We start from the raw sequence: 17,448 nt of genomic DNA on the forward strand, positions 1-17,448 counted from the left end.
ACCCCCACTTTTATTAGTAATTATTGAAACTCCCCACTTTCGTTAGGTTTAACGGAAAATCTGGGTTAGTGCTTGTCTATTTACTTCACTGCCCTTAGTGCTTATGTATTTACTTAACTGAAACCCCCCACTTTTATGAGTAATTACTGAAACCCCCACTTTTATTAGTAATTACTGAAACCCTCCACTTTCTTTAGAAAGAGAGATAGATAATTTCGAAGTGTCTCTCTCTCAAAAGATTGTCGAATCCAGGTAATACATCTCTCTCCCTCTCTCTCTCTCTCTCTCTTATTGATCGAAATACCCTTTAATCGAATTAGGGTTCTTCGAATTGGGGGTAAAGTCAGTACACAATTTCAGCAATTTCGAGTTGTCTCTCTCTCTCTCTAAAAATTGTCGATTGGAACTACATCTATTCGAGCTAGGAATCTTCGAATTAGTGGTGTACTCCATTAGAACTTCTTCAATTTCGAGTTAGGATTCTTCGAATTAAGAATTTGTCCAACTAGGTTTCCATTTTTGTCTAAAATTGACATTTAATTTGTTCCAGTAAAACAAAAGGTGAGGGTTTCAGTAATTACTAATAAAAGGCGGGGGTTTCAGTAAACGTATTACCAAAATGTGGAGTAAAATGTAAGAGGGCAAGAAAGTAATATTGAACATATCAAAGTTAAATCTAACGAAAGTGGGGGGTTTCAGTAATTACTAATAAAAGTGGGGGTTTCAGTAAACACATTATCAAGTGGGGGGTTTCAGTAATTCTCCCTCACCCTTAACTTAAACCTCCAACGATTAGGGTTCGTATTGCTTACAAAATTAGGGTTTTTGTACCTCTGTCTCGCTATTTCTTACTCAGAGCGTGTTCTAGAGTAGAGAGAAGTCAAACACGTACAAAGAGAAGATGTCTTCCGACGAAGAAGTAACAAAATTATACCGAATTCGTCGAACAGTGATGCAGATGTTGAGAGATAGAGGATACTTGGTTGGTGATTTTGAAATCAACATGACTAGGGCTGAATTCGTATCAAAATTCGGTGAAAATCTTAAAAGAGATGATCTTGTTCTTAACAAAACTAAACGAAACGATTCTTCTGACCAGGTTAGGTTTTCTTCATATTGTTTTCCTCCCGTTTTAGTTGATGTACATGGTGCACTGATTAGGGTTTTTTTGGTTATGATTGAGCTTCAAAAAAGAACTGTTAGGGTGTCGATTAATTTTTGACTTCATGAAACTGAAATTGAAAGATTTGTGGTTTATAGAATTGGATTCTGGTGCTCTATCTTCGTTATTCTTCTAAAGGTTGTATTTTTATAATGTTGTTTTTTTTACAGATATACGTGTTCTTCCCTGAGGATCAAAAAGTGGGTGTTAAGATAATAAAGGCTTTTACTGAGCGGATGAAATCAGAGAATGTCTTTAGGGCAATTTTGGTTGTGCAAGTGAATCTAACTCCTTTTGCCAGGACTTGTGTTAGTGAAATTTCTTCCAAATTTCAGTTGGAGGTTTTCCAGGTGATTGTTTTTTCACATTATTATTATCTGTCTTTGGGATATGTTCGCTTTTTGCAAGAATTTTGGTCATCGGGACTGGTTATGTTCAATGTTACCAGCGTTTCTACTGTGCCGCATACTGCATACCCCATTCCCCATACCCTTTTTGGATGGGTTCACGATCCAGTATTCCACATTTGAAGTACCACAATTTTCAGTTTATATTAACCCATGTTCTTTGTCAAAGCTTATACGCTCAACTAGTCTTGTGGTTAACTAGAAGATTCTTTAGTTATCTAGTATGTATGCATCGTAGAAAGTATGTATCATTAGGAAAATGGTTTAAAACACACTGTAATTAAATATAGCGTATCAAATAGTCATACCTTAGCATACCCAATACTCACATGGTACCGTATCGGTAGCTGTACCATGTACCGGAGCGATCCGTGTACCAGGTGACATTGGTTATGCTAGCATTCTCGAATTCTACACACTATTTGGATGTAGATATGAAGAGTGAAATAATGCTTGTCTAATTTTTGTTGTGGGTTGGCTTTGTAAAAAATTTCGTAATTAGTCAAGTTGTATATAATGAAAGAATAATATGATCACGCATTATGACTTCGTATACAATTGGGAGTCTTGGATATCGTAATATCCAATGTAATAGATCCTTGTTTTGTCTGTTTTTTCTGATTGTACTGTAAGCTAATTTCTTGTAATAAAATTTTTATTCAAAGTTTCAACAAAAACATATAATGAAAGAATATGGTTATTCCATAGACCTAGACCCTCTGTAAGTCCCTTCCTGATCACGGAATTGCATTATTCACCCTGATACGTGCTAGGAAGGAGAACCAGAGTTACCATACTGTACTGGCTATCCCGATATAATTGACCATTAAATCCTGTGGTGTTACTACCAAGTCGTCGCGAAATGGGAATTGCTAACTGAAATCATCCCTAGTTTCTGTATATGCGTAGTTGAACCTTTATATAAGTACCAACAATCTATACTTATTACTAAATTTTTGCTTATGTGCTAGTGTGTAGTTGAACCTTTATATAAAATTAAAAGTGCTTGTAACTTATTTTCTTGTATTTTTGGTCGTATATAGTCGAAGAAAAGTTATAGCTGGGGATCCCTGTTAAAACAGAAGAGTTATAGCTAGGAATAAGTTTCTCAATTCAAAATTGACATAGTGTTTTACTCTTAGTAGAGGAATTACTTCATTACTCCTTTGTTGGTACAACGTACAAAAACTCATGCAGTTGTACGTTATCTTCTGAGTTGACATGATATTTGTGAAAAGAAACTCATTTGTGCTTGACACTTACGACAGGAGGCGGAGCTACTTGTCAACATCAAGGAGCATGTTCTTGTTCCTGAACATCAGGTTCTTACAGCGGAAGAGAAGAAGACTTTGCTGGAAAGATACACTTTAAAAGAAACTCAGGTACATGGCTGATCTATATAATACATGTCCAACAAGTGATTTGATATTTTCATGTGTCAATACTCAATACACATTGTGTATGCATTGTACACATGTAATTGTAAACACATGTGCATTTCTAGAATGTTGTCATGTTTTAATGAAATTTTGAGAAACCTATTGGTTATCTGAATTTCAAGTTCGGGTTGGGTTTTGGCAAACCTCATTCGAACTGTAATATACAGATATTGTTATGAACAAAGCGGTATCAGAACATCAGTTCAAACAAAATTTGCAGAACTCCACTCTAAGCAATTTGTTTGATTTATAGATCCACCATACTATGTGTACCTACCTAGGATTATATTTGTAATCTTGTACTTCACTTTCAATGTAGATGAGTCACGAAAGTTGTCTTCTCTTGCTTTGCCATGGCTTTGCTTTTGAGTGTTCTTATTAGAAAATGAGACAAATTGACTAGACCAGACTTGGACAACATTAGGATTATACTTGTGACGGACTGCAGTTACCGAATTAAGGGAATAGGAGGACTAGTTAATTGTTAATATGATAGTTTTGTAACTAAGAGGAAGAGAAATTTTCTATATATCCAAGTTTTTACAAAATTAGACATGGACCCTATGTTTGTCCGCTGAACCTATTTTACGTGGTGGTTTTAGCTCCTTTCTGAGCTTCAGGACAATTTAGGTTATGTAATTAGTGATAATTATGAATCTAATTTCTTATGTTCTTTTTATGTAAGCTTATCGAATAATGTTTGTAAATCTGGTTTTCAGCTTCCAAGAATTCAAATTAGAGATCCAATTGCTAGATATTACGGACTAGTTCGTGGGCAAGTGGTGAAGATCATCAGACCAAGTGAGACAGCAGGCAGATATGTTACCTACCGCTACGTTGTCTGAGTCATTCTTTAGCTTATTAAGTAACTTTCGGGTGGCAAAAAGTCGAATCAGCTAAATGAGAAAGAAGAGAGAATTTCAGACAAGGATTTGATGCTTGTTAGGAAATCGACATTCTTTTAGTTTTTTGGATTCTAAAATATGAAAACCTAAGAATATATGACAGGATTTAGTGTGCAAACTGCTTCGAACTTTATACTATTCGTATCAGCTTGAGTTATTAAAATTTCAACAAACCCAAAATGCATTTATTTTAGCTAGGTGAAAAAAACTATTCAGATGATATTAGATTATAAAAGAGTTGAAAGATTTTTAGTTAGGGGCTGTTTGTTTTTTTTTTTATGTCTGAATCTGAATTGGCTGAATCTGAATTGGCTGAACTGAATTGGTTGAATCTGAATTTGGCTGAATACTTTTGAAGTTAGTATGTTTGTTTTCTAAATCTGAATTATTAAATCTGAATAGCAATTTTGACATATATACCCTTGATATATGTGTTTAACAAACAAACCCTTATTATATGTGTTTGACAAACAAACCCTACACATAAACCTAAACCCTAAAATCCTTTCTATTTCACCTTCTCTCTCTTTACTGCTCCCTCTCTCTCTCCAACGGCTGCCACAAAATAAAACCTAAACCCTAAAATGTCACTTAACACATTTCAGATTTTGAGCCCTTGTTTCAGATACATTTTGAAGTCTGAAAAATGTGGGTGAATTTTCAGCCTATTCAGACATTGACACAATTCAGCTCACATTTCAGATTTTATTAATTAAAAAAACCAAACATCTGAAATTCTGAATTAGTCCCAATTCAGATTTCAGATCTGAAAAAATAAAAAAACAAACAGCACCTTAGAAAAGAACATACATTTACTTAACTATAAGATGTTCCAAGACTTCAAAGCAGTTGTTATGACAGATTAGAGCATTTATAGCACTCATTGTTACCTTGCAATTTACTTTTCTTCTAATTACAAATTTCAATATGGTTGAAAATAAACTCAAATTGGAGAATTATAATCAAGCCATTAAGAGGCTAGAAATCAAGTCATTCTTCTATCACTTAAACATTCACAAATTCGAAAAATTTTGTCCCAAAGAATTGATTCTACTTTGTTACTTTTTGGTTTTTAGATATATTAACAAACAATAGTAAAAAAAAAAAAAGAACAAACAATAGTAGTAAACATGAAAATTTAGCACCGATAAGGAAAGCTCCCGAAAAGACTATGTAACCTCTAGCTTTCTCAAACTTCTAGGAAAGAGATGTTTCGCGGAGCTGTTTGCTTTTCTTAATTTCAAATATAAAATGTGACCCGAAATAAAATATGTCTCCAATCGAGTTTCGAGATGTTTGTTTATGTAATCTTTGTGTCTGGTTTGTTTAAAAGCTGACTTGGGTTCATTTTTAGTTTGATCAGATCCATGCTTGAATTAAATTTGGATTTATACATCGTTTGAGATAACTAGATATAACTATTGTTCTCGTGACAGAAAAAAGTCACTCATATGACTTAAACAAGTCAAACTTAGAGACAAAAAAAGCGATTCAATATGTCTTTCTCCCCAGAACCATATTTGTTTGATCTGCTTACTAGTCTACTTCCCAAAGTTTGGAATCCTCCAGACTTAGGTTGTGTTTGTTTTTTTTCGTAGGTCTGAATCTGAATTGGCTGAATCTGAATTGACTGAACTGAATTGGCTGAATCTGAATTGGGGGAATTATTTAAAAGTTTAGATGTTTGTTTACTAATCTGAAAAATTAAGTCTGAAATAACCATTTGACATATATACCCTCCCTCTTTAATAAAATAAACCTAAAAAAACCCTAACTTCTAAATCTCTTTCTTCTATCCCCGTCCTCTCTGCCGTGAGGGACTCATCTCTCTCTCTCTCTAGTTATTTGCAGGAACTCATCTCTCTCTCCAGTTGATTGACGCCGGCAGGAACTCATCTCTCTCTCTCTCTCTGGCTCTCTCGTTCTCTCCCTCTATCTCTCAAGTTTTTGTTCTAGGGTTTTAATGGATCAGGTTTTAATGGATCTTTCAAGTTTTTGTTCTAGGGTTTTAATGGATCTTTCAAGTTTTTGTTCTAGGGTTTTAATGGATCTTCAGTTTTTGGTGTAGATTTTGAATGAACCTTTTTTTTCAAAGGTTTTTGTTGTAGAATTTTTAATGAATCTAGCTACTGTTTTTGGTTTTAGGGTTTGAACTCTAGGATTTTGAATGGATCTAGAGAGATAGACATTAATAGAATATGAGAGGGAGAGAAGGGTGGTGGTCGGTGGTGGTAGCGGCCATGCTCGGTGACTGGCGGTGTGGTCGGCGGTGGTGGCGGAGGTTTTGGTAGTGGCGGTGGTAAGTTGTTAAGTGAAAGACAAGTTTATGGAAAAGTAATTTCTGAGATTTAACAGGGGTATATTTGTCTTTATCACATTTTTCAGATGTTAGATTTCATTTCAGACTTGTTTTAAAGTCTGAAATGAGTGGCCACTCATTCAGCCAATTCAGACAAATATCCAAGTCAGCCGAAATTTCAGATTTTGTTAAATAAAGAAAACAAACAGCTGAAATCTTAATTGGGTCCAATTCAGATTTCAGATCTGAAAATTATAAAAAACAAACAGCACCTTAGACAACTAGAAACTAATCGACTTCGATCAAACTCAAAATATTCCGACTCAAAAACTAAAAAAATGCCACTGGTGTCACCATACGAAAGTCTCTATTTCCTTCCCTTGCTCTCTTTCTCCCATTCTTTCTCTCTCAGACTTTATAGTTAGGGAGATTTGACATGGACCCCCACTTTTATATCGATATTAAGATTATATTCCCGTTTTTTAAAACTTTTGATTTACACCTCTACGTGGACGGAAAACGTTAACTACTAGTTAAATGTAAGTTGTGCGAATCACACATGTGAATCAAGACAAAATACCCTTATGTATGATTTGGACATTGACTCCCACTTTTATGTCGATATTAGAACTACAGTTTCGTTTTTTTTAACTTTTGATTTATACCTCCCATGTGGACGGAAAATGTTAGCTTCTAATTAAATGTCAGTTGTGTGAATCAGCCGGGCGCGAGCCCAAATAGGGGCATGTGGGGGCACGTGCGTCATGAACCGAAATGTGGCTCCTTTTAATAATACCCACATGTACCCCAGGACCTAGGTTGAGAGCACCCGTTCAAAGAACATTTAAACCGCACTCTGTCGCTCACGAACCAAAAACCACTTGCTATTTCTATAAGCAAGTCACTATCTCATGGGGAAATTACATACAATCAAGTCATCTCACTTGGGAAATTACATATGATGTCGCCAACTTTACAAATCCAAAACGGCATCTGTTTCTTTAAAGTCCAATTCTTCAAACAAAGTTTTCATTAAGACTACAACGAAAGAATGGAATAGATGATGCACAAGGTAACGCATGTGGACTAAATTCTCAGTTTTTTCCAATCAGTTGGTTATAAATGAGTGGCCTTGTAATTTTGGTTTTCGCATATATAATTTTCCGTTTCACTGTTAATCCAACCCTCCTAGTATAACTCTTTTTGGGGGTGAGGTTCTTTTAAAATTGACACGTGCCCTCACAACAAATAATTTCTCGCGTGTGAATCAGGATAAAGTACCCTTATTTATGTTTTAATTTTCATCTCAATACCTTCTTCGTCTTTCTTCTATTAATCAACTTCATCAACCACAGATACCGTTCCCTTTCATCGACTCCCACCACCCATAAGAGCCACCAACACAATCTTTATCTCTTCACAAGCCACTATCATCAATCTTAGGGGTTTTAATCAGTGATCAAAGTTGTATGTCTTCTTTGGTTGATTAGATCTAATTGAGTTAGAGGTCAGCTCATAGAAGAAATCAAATTTGAGAGTTAATTATGAAGAAGATGATGATGATGGTGGCGATGGCGATGGCAATAGCCGAAGATCACCATGATTTCAAAACAAGCTCATTTTGGTCCATGTTTTTTAAAAGAGATGACTCCATTTTGGGATGTCAAAGTTGTTGATACTTCGGTCCATGTTTTTGAAATGAGATGACTCCATTTTAGGATGTATAAGTTGTTCATACTTCTTTTCACAAAATTTCTCAAAATCATTATCTTGGTAATGTTGATAAAGATGGACTTAGAGATGATGAAGATTATAAGATTCATTATCAAGAAAATTAGTTCAAGCGATTTGTGAAGATGAAGATTGTGTTAGTGATTTTGTAGGTCGGAGAAGAGGATGACGATGGTGGTGGCAGTCGATGAAGGGGAGTGGTTGGTTGTGGTTGATGAAGTTGATTAATGGAAGAAAGGAGAAGGTATTGAGATGGAAATTAAAAGAGTTAATTCCTATATGGCCCCCTACTTTGTGACCAGCTTCCTTTATGACCCCCTTTTTTTCGTAAATTCAAATATGGCCCCCTTTTCTTAACACCGTCAGTCAACTTTTAAGGTTAATCTTTTTGTTTCCATATTTACCCTTCTTATAAGAATGATTTCAAAATTCAAAATTGACCCCCTTTTAAATTTGGGTCAATTTCCAAAAACTTATAGCTACTTTAGAAAAAACTAGGGAGCCAAAATAGAATACATATAAAAAAATTTAAAAACACCTCATCTCTCCCTCTCTCTCCTCCACATCATGTATTCCGCCACCTCATCATCTTCTCCGATGAAGGTCGCCGGCCGGTCAAATTTTCTGGCGACCTTCAAAATTTTTTTTTTTTTTTTTTTTTTTTATCTTTCTCTAACCAATCTCTCTCCCATCTCTCTCTTTCTCTCACTCCCATCTCTCTCTCTCTCTTTCTCTAATTTCTCTCTCTCTCTAATTTTTTTTTCTCTCTCTCATCTCACTATAATTCCGGCGAAGGGGAGGAGCCCCTTCGCCGGAATAACCAGACCTTCAAGGTCTGGTTATTCCGGCGAAGGGGCTCCTCCCCTTCGCCGGAATTATAGAGAGGTGAGAGAGAGAAATGAGAGAGAGAGAGATGGGAGAGAGAGAGAGAGAAATGAGAGAGAGAGATGGAAGTGAGAGAGAGATTAGTTAGAGAAAGATAAAAAAAAAAAATTTGAAGGTCGCCGGAAAATTTGGCCGGCCGGCGACCTTCATCGGAGAAGATGATGAGGTGGCAGAATACATGATGTGGAGGAGAGAGAGGGAGAGATGAGGTGTTTTTAAAATTTTTTATATGTATTCTATTTTGGCCCCCTAGTTTTTTCTAAAGTAGCTATTAGTTTTTGGAAATTGACCCCAATTTAAAAGGGGGTCAATTTTGAATTTTGAAATCATTCTTATAAGAAGGGTAAATATGGAAACAAAAAGATTAACCTTAAAAGTTGACTGACGGTGTTAAGAAAAGGGGGCCATATTTGAATTTACGAAAAAAAGGGGGCCATAAAGGAAGCTGGTCACAAAGTAGGGGGCCATATAGGAATTAACTCAAATTAAAATGTAAACAAAGACAGTTTTGTCCTGATTCAAATGTATGATTCGAACAACTGACTTTAACCATAAGTTAACGTTTGCGTAGTCAAAAGTTCTAAAAAACGGGGTGTAGTCTTAAAGACAGCTTTGTCCAGATTCACATGCGTGATTCGTACAACTAACTAGAAGTTAACGGTTTCTGTCCACGTGAGGGTGTAAATCAAAAGTTAAAAAAAACGGAGGTGTAGTCCTAATATCGATATAAAAATGGGGTCAGTGTCAAAATCTCCCCTATATTTATCAATCTCCGCTTTTGAAAGATTCTTAAGTTCAGATGTTGTTTGCTTTCGATCTATATATTTCTTGTTGAAACGTGTAGATCTATATTTAAATTTAGAAATGATTTTAAGTCTATTATTTTATTTCCAGTCTTAAAAAACTGAATTTGAGAAGAAGATTTATTTTAAGATCTAAATTGATTAAAGAAATAAACATATATAAATATTCAAATTATACAAATAAATTACACATTATTATAAATTTCACAAGTGGTGAATTTTTTTTATTATAAAGTCAAACTATACAAATAAATTACACATTATTTATTTTAAGTTTCACAAAAAAAAATTAATAGTTATTGAATTTGAGTTATTAAAGGTATAAATAATAAATTTGTCGAGCTTTAAGTTCTGTGTTGTTGGACTTTAAGTGCCTTTAATTATTGAATTAACTTCTCGCAAAAAAAATTAAAAACTATTGGTTTAACTTAGACGTATCGTGTTTACCTCGTCTCGATGATGTACAGATGTCTCCAGAATTTTTTTACGATCTACCTACGTCACAATGACCTGAAGCCCAACAATATTATTTATATCCTCATAATCCAATTCAAATAATCAAAGATTCCACCTTCTCTCGGATTCGAACCTGGAACCTCCTGGATTTTTTTGAGTTTATATGAACATCTTGGAACCACTTGGACTACCAACTATTAGAAGAATTTTTTTTTAACAAGACAAAACACAAGCACCACAATACCACATCATGACTCAATAGCCAAAAGACTCACGGAGCTCACACATCAAATTCATACGAGTCACTTAAAGAAACTCAAAAAGACAAACATTTCAGTCACCATCTGAAATTTTCTCTCTCTCTAGAACTATACTAGTATTTGTTTAATCTGCTTTCTGTCAAGCTCTCAACTTACCCTTCCAGATACCACCACCCAAACAGAACAACTGTATCATTTTCTACAAACCCTAAAAAACCAACGGTACCCAGATTTTAATTCATTTCAAGAACAACTTCTTCTTCTTCTTCTTCTTAATTAGGGTTTTGATTCTTCACTAAAATCATTCATGATTGATGGCTTCTCATTCAATTCATTCATGGACATTTTCTTCTCTAATTGGATCATTTCTTGATCTTTCTATTGCTTATCTACTTCTATGTGGATCAACACTTGTTTTCTTCACTTCTAAATTCTTATCTTTATTTGGATTATATCTTCCTTGTCCTTGTAATGGACTTTTTAATGATCCAAATGGTTTTACATGTCTTAATAAACTTCTTGTTGATTGCCCTACTAATAAGATCTCTTCTGTTCATATGTCCACAAAGTCAAAATTCCCTTTTGATTCAATCTTAATGAAGAATCAGTTAGGTCGTCAATTGAATTTGAAGTTAGTGAGAGAAAGTGGTGAACGGATTGATGAAGTTTCTGAAATGGATAGTGGAGGAGTAGAAGCTGAACCTTCTTCTTGTAGTTCATTTTCTGAAACTAGGGTTTCTTATAAAAATGGTGTTGGTTTTGGATTGTTGAATCAGAAAGGGGTTTCTGAAGTCAAAGGGAAGGGGATTTTGAATCACAAATCATGGGATGGTAGTAATCTTCGTCGTCGTCGAAAAGCTTCAATTGAACATGGAAAATTATTTCGTGCTTCTTCTTCTGATCATCCTAATAGCTTGATTCAGCAGCGAGAAGTATCTCCTTCAAATGATGAACAAGAAGAAACTTCCGGGCCTGTGAATCCTGAAAGAAGTGAACTTCATAGTGAGTGTGTTCTTCTACCCTTAAATCCTGATATCTGTTCATTGCTGAACTTTACGATTTCGCTTTGATTGTTTGCGTTTGATTAGATTTGGTAAAAGGAATGATCTTTTATTAGGATTAAAAAGGAAGGACAGGATAGATTAGGGATTTGATGTCATTATAAGAGATAATATCATAAATGAACTTGAACTTAGCTAGTATAATTTTTCAAAAGGAAAGAGTAATAAAAAACTAGAAAGCTCTAATCTTGACCAGAAAAAGAAAGAATTTAATCTTTCACTCTCAGAATCATTGGATGTGTTCTCTTCAAGTGGGTATTACTACCTTAATAAGATAATTATTCCTTTGAAGTCTGAAGATACGCAAATGTGTGAACTAGGTTTACGCTTTCGCATAGTGTCGAAGACTGACCTTTGCACAACTGTATAGACTTTGGAAGAGGAGACAAAAACTTCGACAAATCTAAAATGAATTGATGTGAAATGAATTTGTTTCGATCATGATACTTTATGCCGATTGATTTCATCTTTAATTGGTTGAAAGTTGAAACACTTCCATTTCAGGCTCGAGCTACAAGAAAATTTACTTTTAGTTTTCCTTCGTTACTTCGTATATATTTTCTTTCCAGATGGACCAATGTTTCATCAAATTTAAATTTTATGGTACTGTCATCCATGTTGCATATGTTCACCTGTTTACTTTATTTTCTTCTTGCTTTAATTATAACAGAGAATTGAAAGTTCCCTTAACTTGTAACTTCAAGTTAATTTTATATCTAAAATGAGTCCTAAAGGTATTAGGTATCTTAGGTAGCAAATTTGACTAGTTTTCTTTTGATGGAGTTAACTATCTAAGAGTCCTAGTAAAGAATTCTAACTTTCTAAGTTAGATTTTGAGTTATTAGTAACTGTTTTGTTTTCTTTTCAGCATTATTGAAGTTTAGTTGAAGTATTAATCCAAGGTCTATTTCAGTTAGAGGTTTACAGATGACTGCAACCTTTCCATCCTTGCTAATTTCCCTTTATGTTAATTATATTGCAGATATAAAAGAAGCTCCAACCGGCCTGAAATCTCATGAAAGAACCTTCAGTGGCTCTCAGATGTCTGAATCGACGGGTGAGGATAAGAATACAGAGAGAGATGCATCTTCTTCTGGGGAATTTGTAAACAATATTAAGCGCCAGCTAGGTGTAGACGGAGACGAGGCAAACTCAATTAAAATCTTGGAACAAGCGCTAGAAGAAGAGCATGCAGTTCGAATTGCTCTTTACACGGAGTTGGAAGAAGAGAGGAATGCTGCTGCTTCAGCAGCTGATGAAGCTATGGCAATGATATTGCGTCTGCAGGAGGAGAAGGCCTCTATAGAAATGGAAGCTAGGCAGTATCAGAGAGTGATCGAAGAAAAGTCTGCTTATGATGCAGAGGAGATGGACATTCTTAAGGAGATTCTTTTGAGGAGAGAGAGGGAGAAGCACTTTTTGGAGAAGGAAGTTGAATCGTATAGGAGGAATATGCTTCTCGTGAATGAGTCTGAAGGTGATACGCCTTACACGGTTGGCATGTCGCAAATTAATGAATCAATCAGTAAGCAGGCACTTGGAAGAAATTTGAAGAAGTCTGATGATTTCGATGCTTCATCTGTTAAGGGAAAAGATCGTAATTCCAGTTTTGTTGTAAAAGCTCCTTCACCGGACTGGGATGAAGATGGTGACTTTTTGAAACGAGGGGATATACATAGGGGCTTACACACAAGAAAACAACATTCATATGTACCAGACTGCAAACAAAAGTTTCAGGAGAAAGGGATGGTCTCCACGGACAAACAACAGTCTGCTTCGGAACTTCAGGAACTGAAACAAAAGGCAGGCTCTGGATTTTTAAAATCTAATGAGACTCAGGGACATGACTTACATGAGAAAACAGTTATCTTTTTAGATGAAGATCAAAAGCAAAAGAATTACTCTGGATTATGCCAAGAAATAACTTCTGAAAGCGGCCAAATTGGTAGTGGTACTGAAATTAGTTTTCCATGTGATGTTATGGACCGGAAGAAGCATGGGAAATCCGTTGATGAAGGAGGCAGGGAGCTTTGTACCTCACCTTTAGAATCAGAAAATAGTATATATGATGTTCATGTCATTGATGATGAGTCAAAGTTGTATAATCAGGAACCTAAAGGAGGAAGTGAACTTCTAATAACTGATTCTAATAAGTCTAGAATGTATTCTCTTCCACCCGATGCTTCTTGTAGCAGGCGAAATTATGTTTCCAGTGATTGTGCTAGTACAAGTAGTGGACCAACCCAGACAGACATTCACAGAAGCTATTCAGACATGACCGATGTATTGCCACGAAAAGATAAATTTCTAGACAAAACATTACTTTCTGACTTGCAGACAAGTTCCATACCGACAGCCGATTATGAAAGGTTAAAACTTGAAACTGAAGTTGAGCGGCTTAGAGACAGGCTAAGGGTTGTGCAGAAGGGAAGAGAGAAGCTTAGTTTATCCATTGAACATCGGGATAGGGAACAAATGCAGTTGCAACTTTTAGAGGATATAGCTAGTCAGCTTCGGGAGATAAGGCAGCTGACAGAACCTAGAAAGGCTATCCGACAAGCTTCTTTACCACCTCCCTCTACCAAGGTACTCCAAATCTAGTCCTCACAAATTTATGAAAAATAACTGGTAATAATTTTATGTTCATGCGTCTCGTTACTATGATCATGTTAACTTATTGTTCCAACTTATAATGGTGGGAATTTATTGTGTATTAAGCTGTTGATAATTTTAGAATTACTGTATGTTGGTGTCTGACTTAGTCCCGTAGATGATGGACAAGAAATAGCATCTTAGTCATATTATATTAGTTGCAATATCTTGGTATTTGAACCTGATTTGTTAGAATATATCCCTTATAATGAAACAGCTCGGTCAGTAGGTTCCGGGGACAAATCTGGCCCTTTGTCTTCGAAATTTGGTTGGGTTTGAAGTCCTAAGGATACGATTGCACCTCTATCGTATAAGCAGGTTTCCTTTTCAGTTAGAAGCGGTTGTCGAAGTCTAAAAGCCTTAACGTCTCTCTCCATTGTTTTCATGCTCTAGCTCTTACTATTTCTGACCTAGAGTGTTTTCTCTTAAAACAGAAAACACCATACCTGCAGAGCACCCTTAAAATGTAGGTTAGGCTTTCTCAATTACGGCAGGAAGTTTTCATTCTTTTCTGAAGGATGCAGAATGGATACTTGCAAAACCATTTTCTTCTGTTCTGTAGGTCTTCATATTAGTTGAATCTTATTTACCTTTTGCTTCATCGCTGTGATTTCTCTTTTAAGTTTCAGAGTAATATATCGATTATGTTAATTTTAGGGGCCTGGAAGTCTAGCTGAATTTAGTTGCTCAATTTCTTGGTTCATAAATGATTCACGAAATTTCCTTTATTTTGGGTAGAGGAACAGAAAACAATTGGAACACTTGTACAGAGGAATGATTGAAAGTCCATATCGCGGGATTGTATCTGTTCTTTAATTAGAGAGACTGACAGGGGTTTGGTTATCATCTCCCTTATGTTGCTTTTACTCTATCTATGGTGATTAACGAGTTAGTATCTTCTATCATGGTGAAGTAGTGACGAATGCTGTTTTACAATGCCTGAATATGCAACTTCATACACCTTTAATTTCTAAATGTTAAGATGATGTCTGAATATGTATTCTCATCACATCATACCTATTGAAGTAACAAAAAGTATACAGAGTATCGGATACGGATACTAGTACCTGTATCCAGCACTGGAAAAATTATTTAAAATGATTTTCCGTGTTACATAGGTTGGCAAGCACTGAGGCACATATCTTGACTAATCATGATCTTCTATTTCTCAGGTTAGCTCAAAGAAAAGACGCTATCGAGGTGGTGTATCTTGGGGAATCCATGGAAGTAGCTGATATAGGTAAGCGTTTTTCTACTCAAATTTGAAGTACTATCTTTTATTTGCCATAAGCAGTAAAAACTTAATTACAGACCTGCAGACTTGGTAACTTCTCCAATTTCTACCACGATTTCTGATGTTGCGAAGTTGCAATTAATTTGTTATATTACTCTGTCCTCAACGTCGTTCGTTCTCAACATGCAGAGTTTCTGGAGCGATTTCTAAATAGAAAAGAAATTCCACGGGGGAAAACATAGGTTCAAAATCTTGGAAGCAGAGAAAGGATGTTGGGCTGAATGTACAATACAGAGAGAGCTGAGACTGGTAACTGAATGTAGAATATATAGGTTTGTTAGACTACTCATCTTTATCTGTGTTGGAGTAGGTTACGAACTGATTATTTTAGATAGCGTAGTTTTTTTTTACGATGATAGTTATGAACTTTGTGTAGTGTTATGTACGATTTGTGACATTGCATATATCTTGATAACAGTCTTTGTTCATGATCTTGTTGTTGAATGTTGGTTAGAATATACGATTTCACATAGAAGAAGGATTAATGAAACTGTGACAATTGCTTCTCATTTTCCTGTTTTTCTGACTGAATGTTGTTATAGTTCTCAATTGTGAGCAAAGATTAAAGATGGTTTGTGCTACACACAACCCAAGCCCATTTTACCAAGTACACACCTCTACCCATTCTTCCCTCTCTCATCGGACTAACACATGACCCTAACATTTCATGCCTCTAGGGCAATCGTCAAGGAAGGTACTGGTGGCGGTTTGGACATCAGTGGTCTGAGACTAGTCCAGTAGGTGACTAGGTGTGCACCCTCAGGATTGTTCGGATTCTTTAAAAGATGAGAAAACGAACCTTAAGTTTTCAAAAAAATGTAATAGCAAAGAAATTTAACAAAGTCAGTCTTTAGTAAAACTAACTACACTTTGCATCTTCAATGGTTAGGTTCTCCGTAAGGAATACACGAACAAAAAAAGTCTCTACCACGTCTTGGAAAAATAAATCGATTGGATATCATCTTCGGAGAAGAGGAAGACTCAAACATTAATTTTTGAAAATTATCTACGATGTGTCATGTGGTTACGCCTATTCTGTAACCAATCGGTTGCTTCATCATCAGATGTCACTAGCACCTGATGATAAGATTTTAATGGTTCTGTCATTCTAACTGTGGTTTTAAATTGAAATGATATCTGCAACATCCTTATTTTCCCGACCACGGCAAAATAATGGAAGATTTGAAGATGCTCAAAAGTATAATGGCGCAAATACGCAATCGCGAAAGCATATAGATTTCACCACATCTAAAAATACGCAACGAGGTAACAAACTTGGCTTCCTATTTCTAATTTCAAAATTAATTCATCTTGGCGAACAAAATTAGAGTTGATTCTGTTTTGGCCCGTGACTAATTGGTCCATTTGGCCCTCCAATTGTGTATAGTCGTCCTTTGTGCCCTCAATGATTGGCCCCCTAAGTTTTTCAAGCCTTCCAATCATTCCCTCGTGACACTCTTGTAACTCTTTTTGGCCTACTCACCTCAATTTCATCCCTTGCTTTCATCCACCTCACCTTCGTACTTAAGGTCGCCTAAGGAAAGTCGCTGACCGACGACTTTTTCTGACGATCTTATTTTTCCTTTTTATTATTTCTTCTTCCACAATCTCCACCACCACTTTCCAAAGCACTAACATTACATAAACAACCACATATGCATATGCCTTTACTTTACTAGAGCTTTAAAAGCATTATGCTAACTACATAAATTCTGATATAAAAATAAAGAAGTCAAAGGATAGGCCTTAACAAGTTGACAGAAGAGAAAGTCACTACTTTTTTGAGCGGGGGAGCAAGCCAAAACAGAAAAACTCACATTGGGTTAAGGGATAATCAGGCTCGCTCTCTTTCACGGTTCACCTCCCTCCCATCTCCCCCCCTCTTTATCTGCTTTGGCGAAGGGGTCCCCCATCCCCAAAACTTAGTCTAGATTTGAGGAAATTCTAGATCTACACGAAGTTTCGGCAAAAGGGAACCCCTTCGTCGAAACATAAAGAAATAATGGGAGGGAGAGGGAAAAAGTGAGATGGAAGAGAGAGAGATAGAGGAATACAGATTGCAGAGAAGATAGAGAGAGAAAGAAGGTCGGGAAG

At 35.8% G+C, this 17,448-nt stretch overlaps 2 protein-coding genes across 3 annotated transcripts; both read left to right on the forward strand.

Moving 5' to 3' along the window:
• The first annotated feature begins 744 nt into the window (after positions 1-744).
• On the forward strand, positions 745-4,810 carry NRPB5 (Eukaryotic rpb5 RNA polymerase subunit family protein). 2 transcript variants are annotated; one of them, XR_015225645.1, is made up of 5 exons: positions 745-1,099; positions 1,333-1,512; positions 2,838-2,951; positions 3,728-4,054; positions 4,780-4,810. XR_015225645.1 is itself a non-coding variant. In XM_086641849.1 (4 exons), exons 1-4 carry the CDS (start codon positions 902-904, stop codon positions 3,851-3,853), a joined length of 618 nt encoding a protein of 205 aa, XP_086497975.1. In that variant the 5' UTR covers positions 745-901; the 3' UTR covers positions 3,854-4,093. The 2 variants fall into 2 exon arrangements, 1 of the variants encoding a protein (XP_086497975.1); XM_086641849.1 differs by lacking the exon at positions 4,780-4,810 and having other exon boundaries at positions 3,728-4,093.
• A 5,466-nt stretch (positions 4,811-10,276) lies between these two features.
• Positions 10,277-15,782, forward strand: LOC147539385 (uncharacterized). The gene is made up of 4 exons (XM_086640300.1): positions 10,277-11,349; positions 12,391-13,994; positions 15,233-15,300; positions 15,484-15,782. The coding sequence occupies exons 1-3, from the start codon at positions 10,662-10,664 to the stop codon at positions 15,293-15,295; spliced, it is 2,355 nt and encodes a 784-aa protein (XP_086496426.1). The 5' UTR covers positions 10,277-10,661; the 3' UTR covers positions 15,296-15,300; positions 15,484-15,782.
• Positions 15,783-17,448: the final 1,666 nt, after the last annotated feature.

This window comes from Eschscholzia californica, unplaced genomic scaffold (assembly GCF_041429995.1).
Source record: "Eschscholzia californica isolate CP2 unplaced genomic scaffold, dmEscCali1.0.p SCAF_5, whole genome shotgun sequence".
Lineage (NCBI taxonomy): Eukaryota > Viridiplantae > Streptophyta > Magnoliopsida > Ranunculales > Papaveraceae > Eschscholzia > Eschscholzia californica.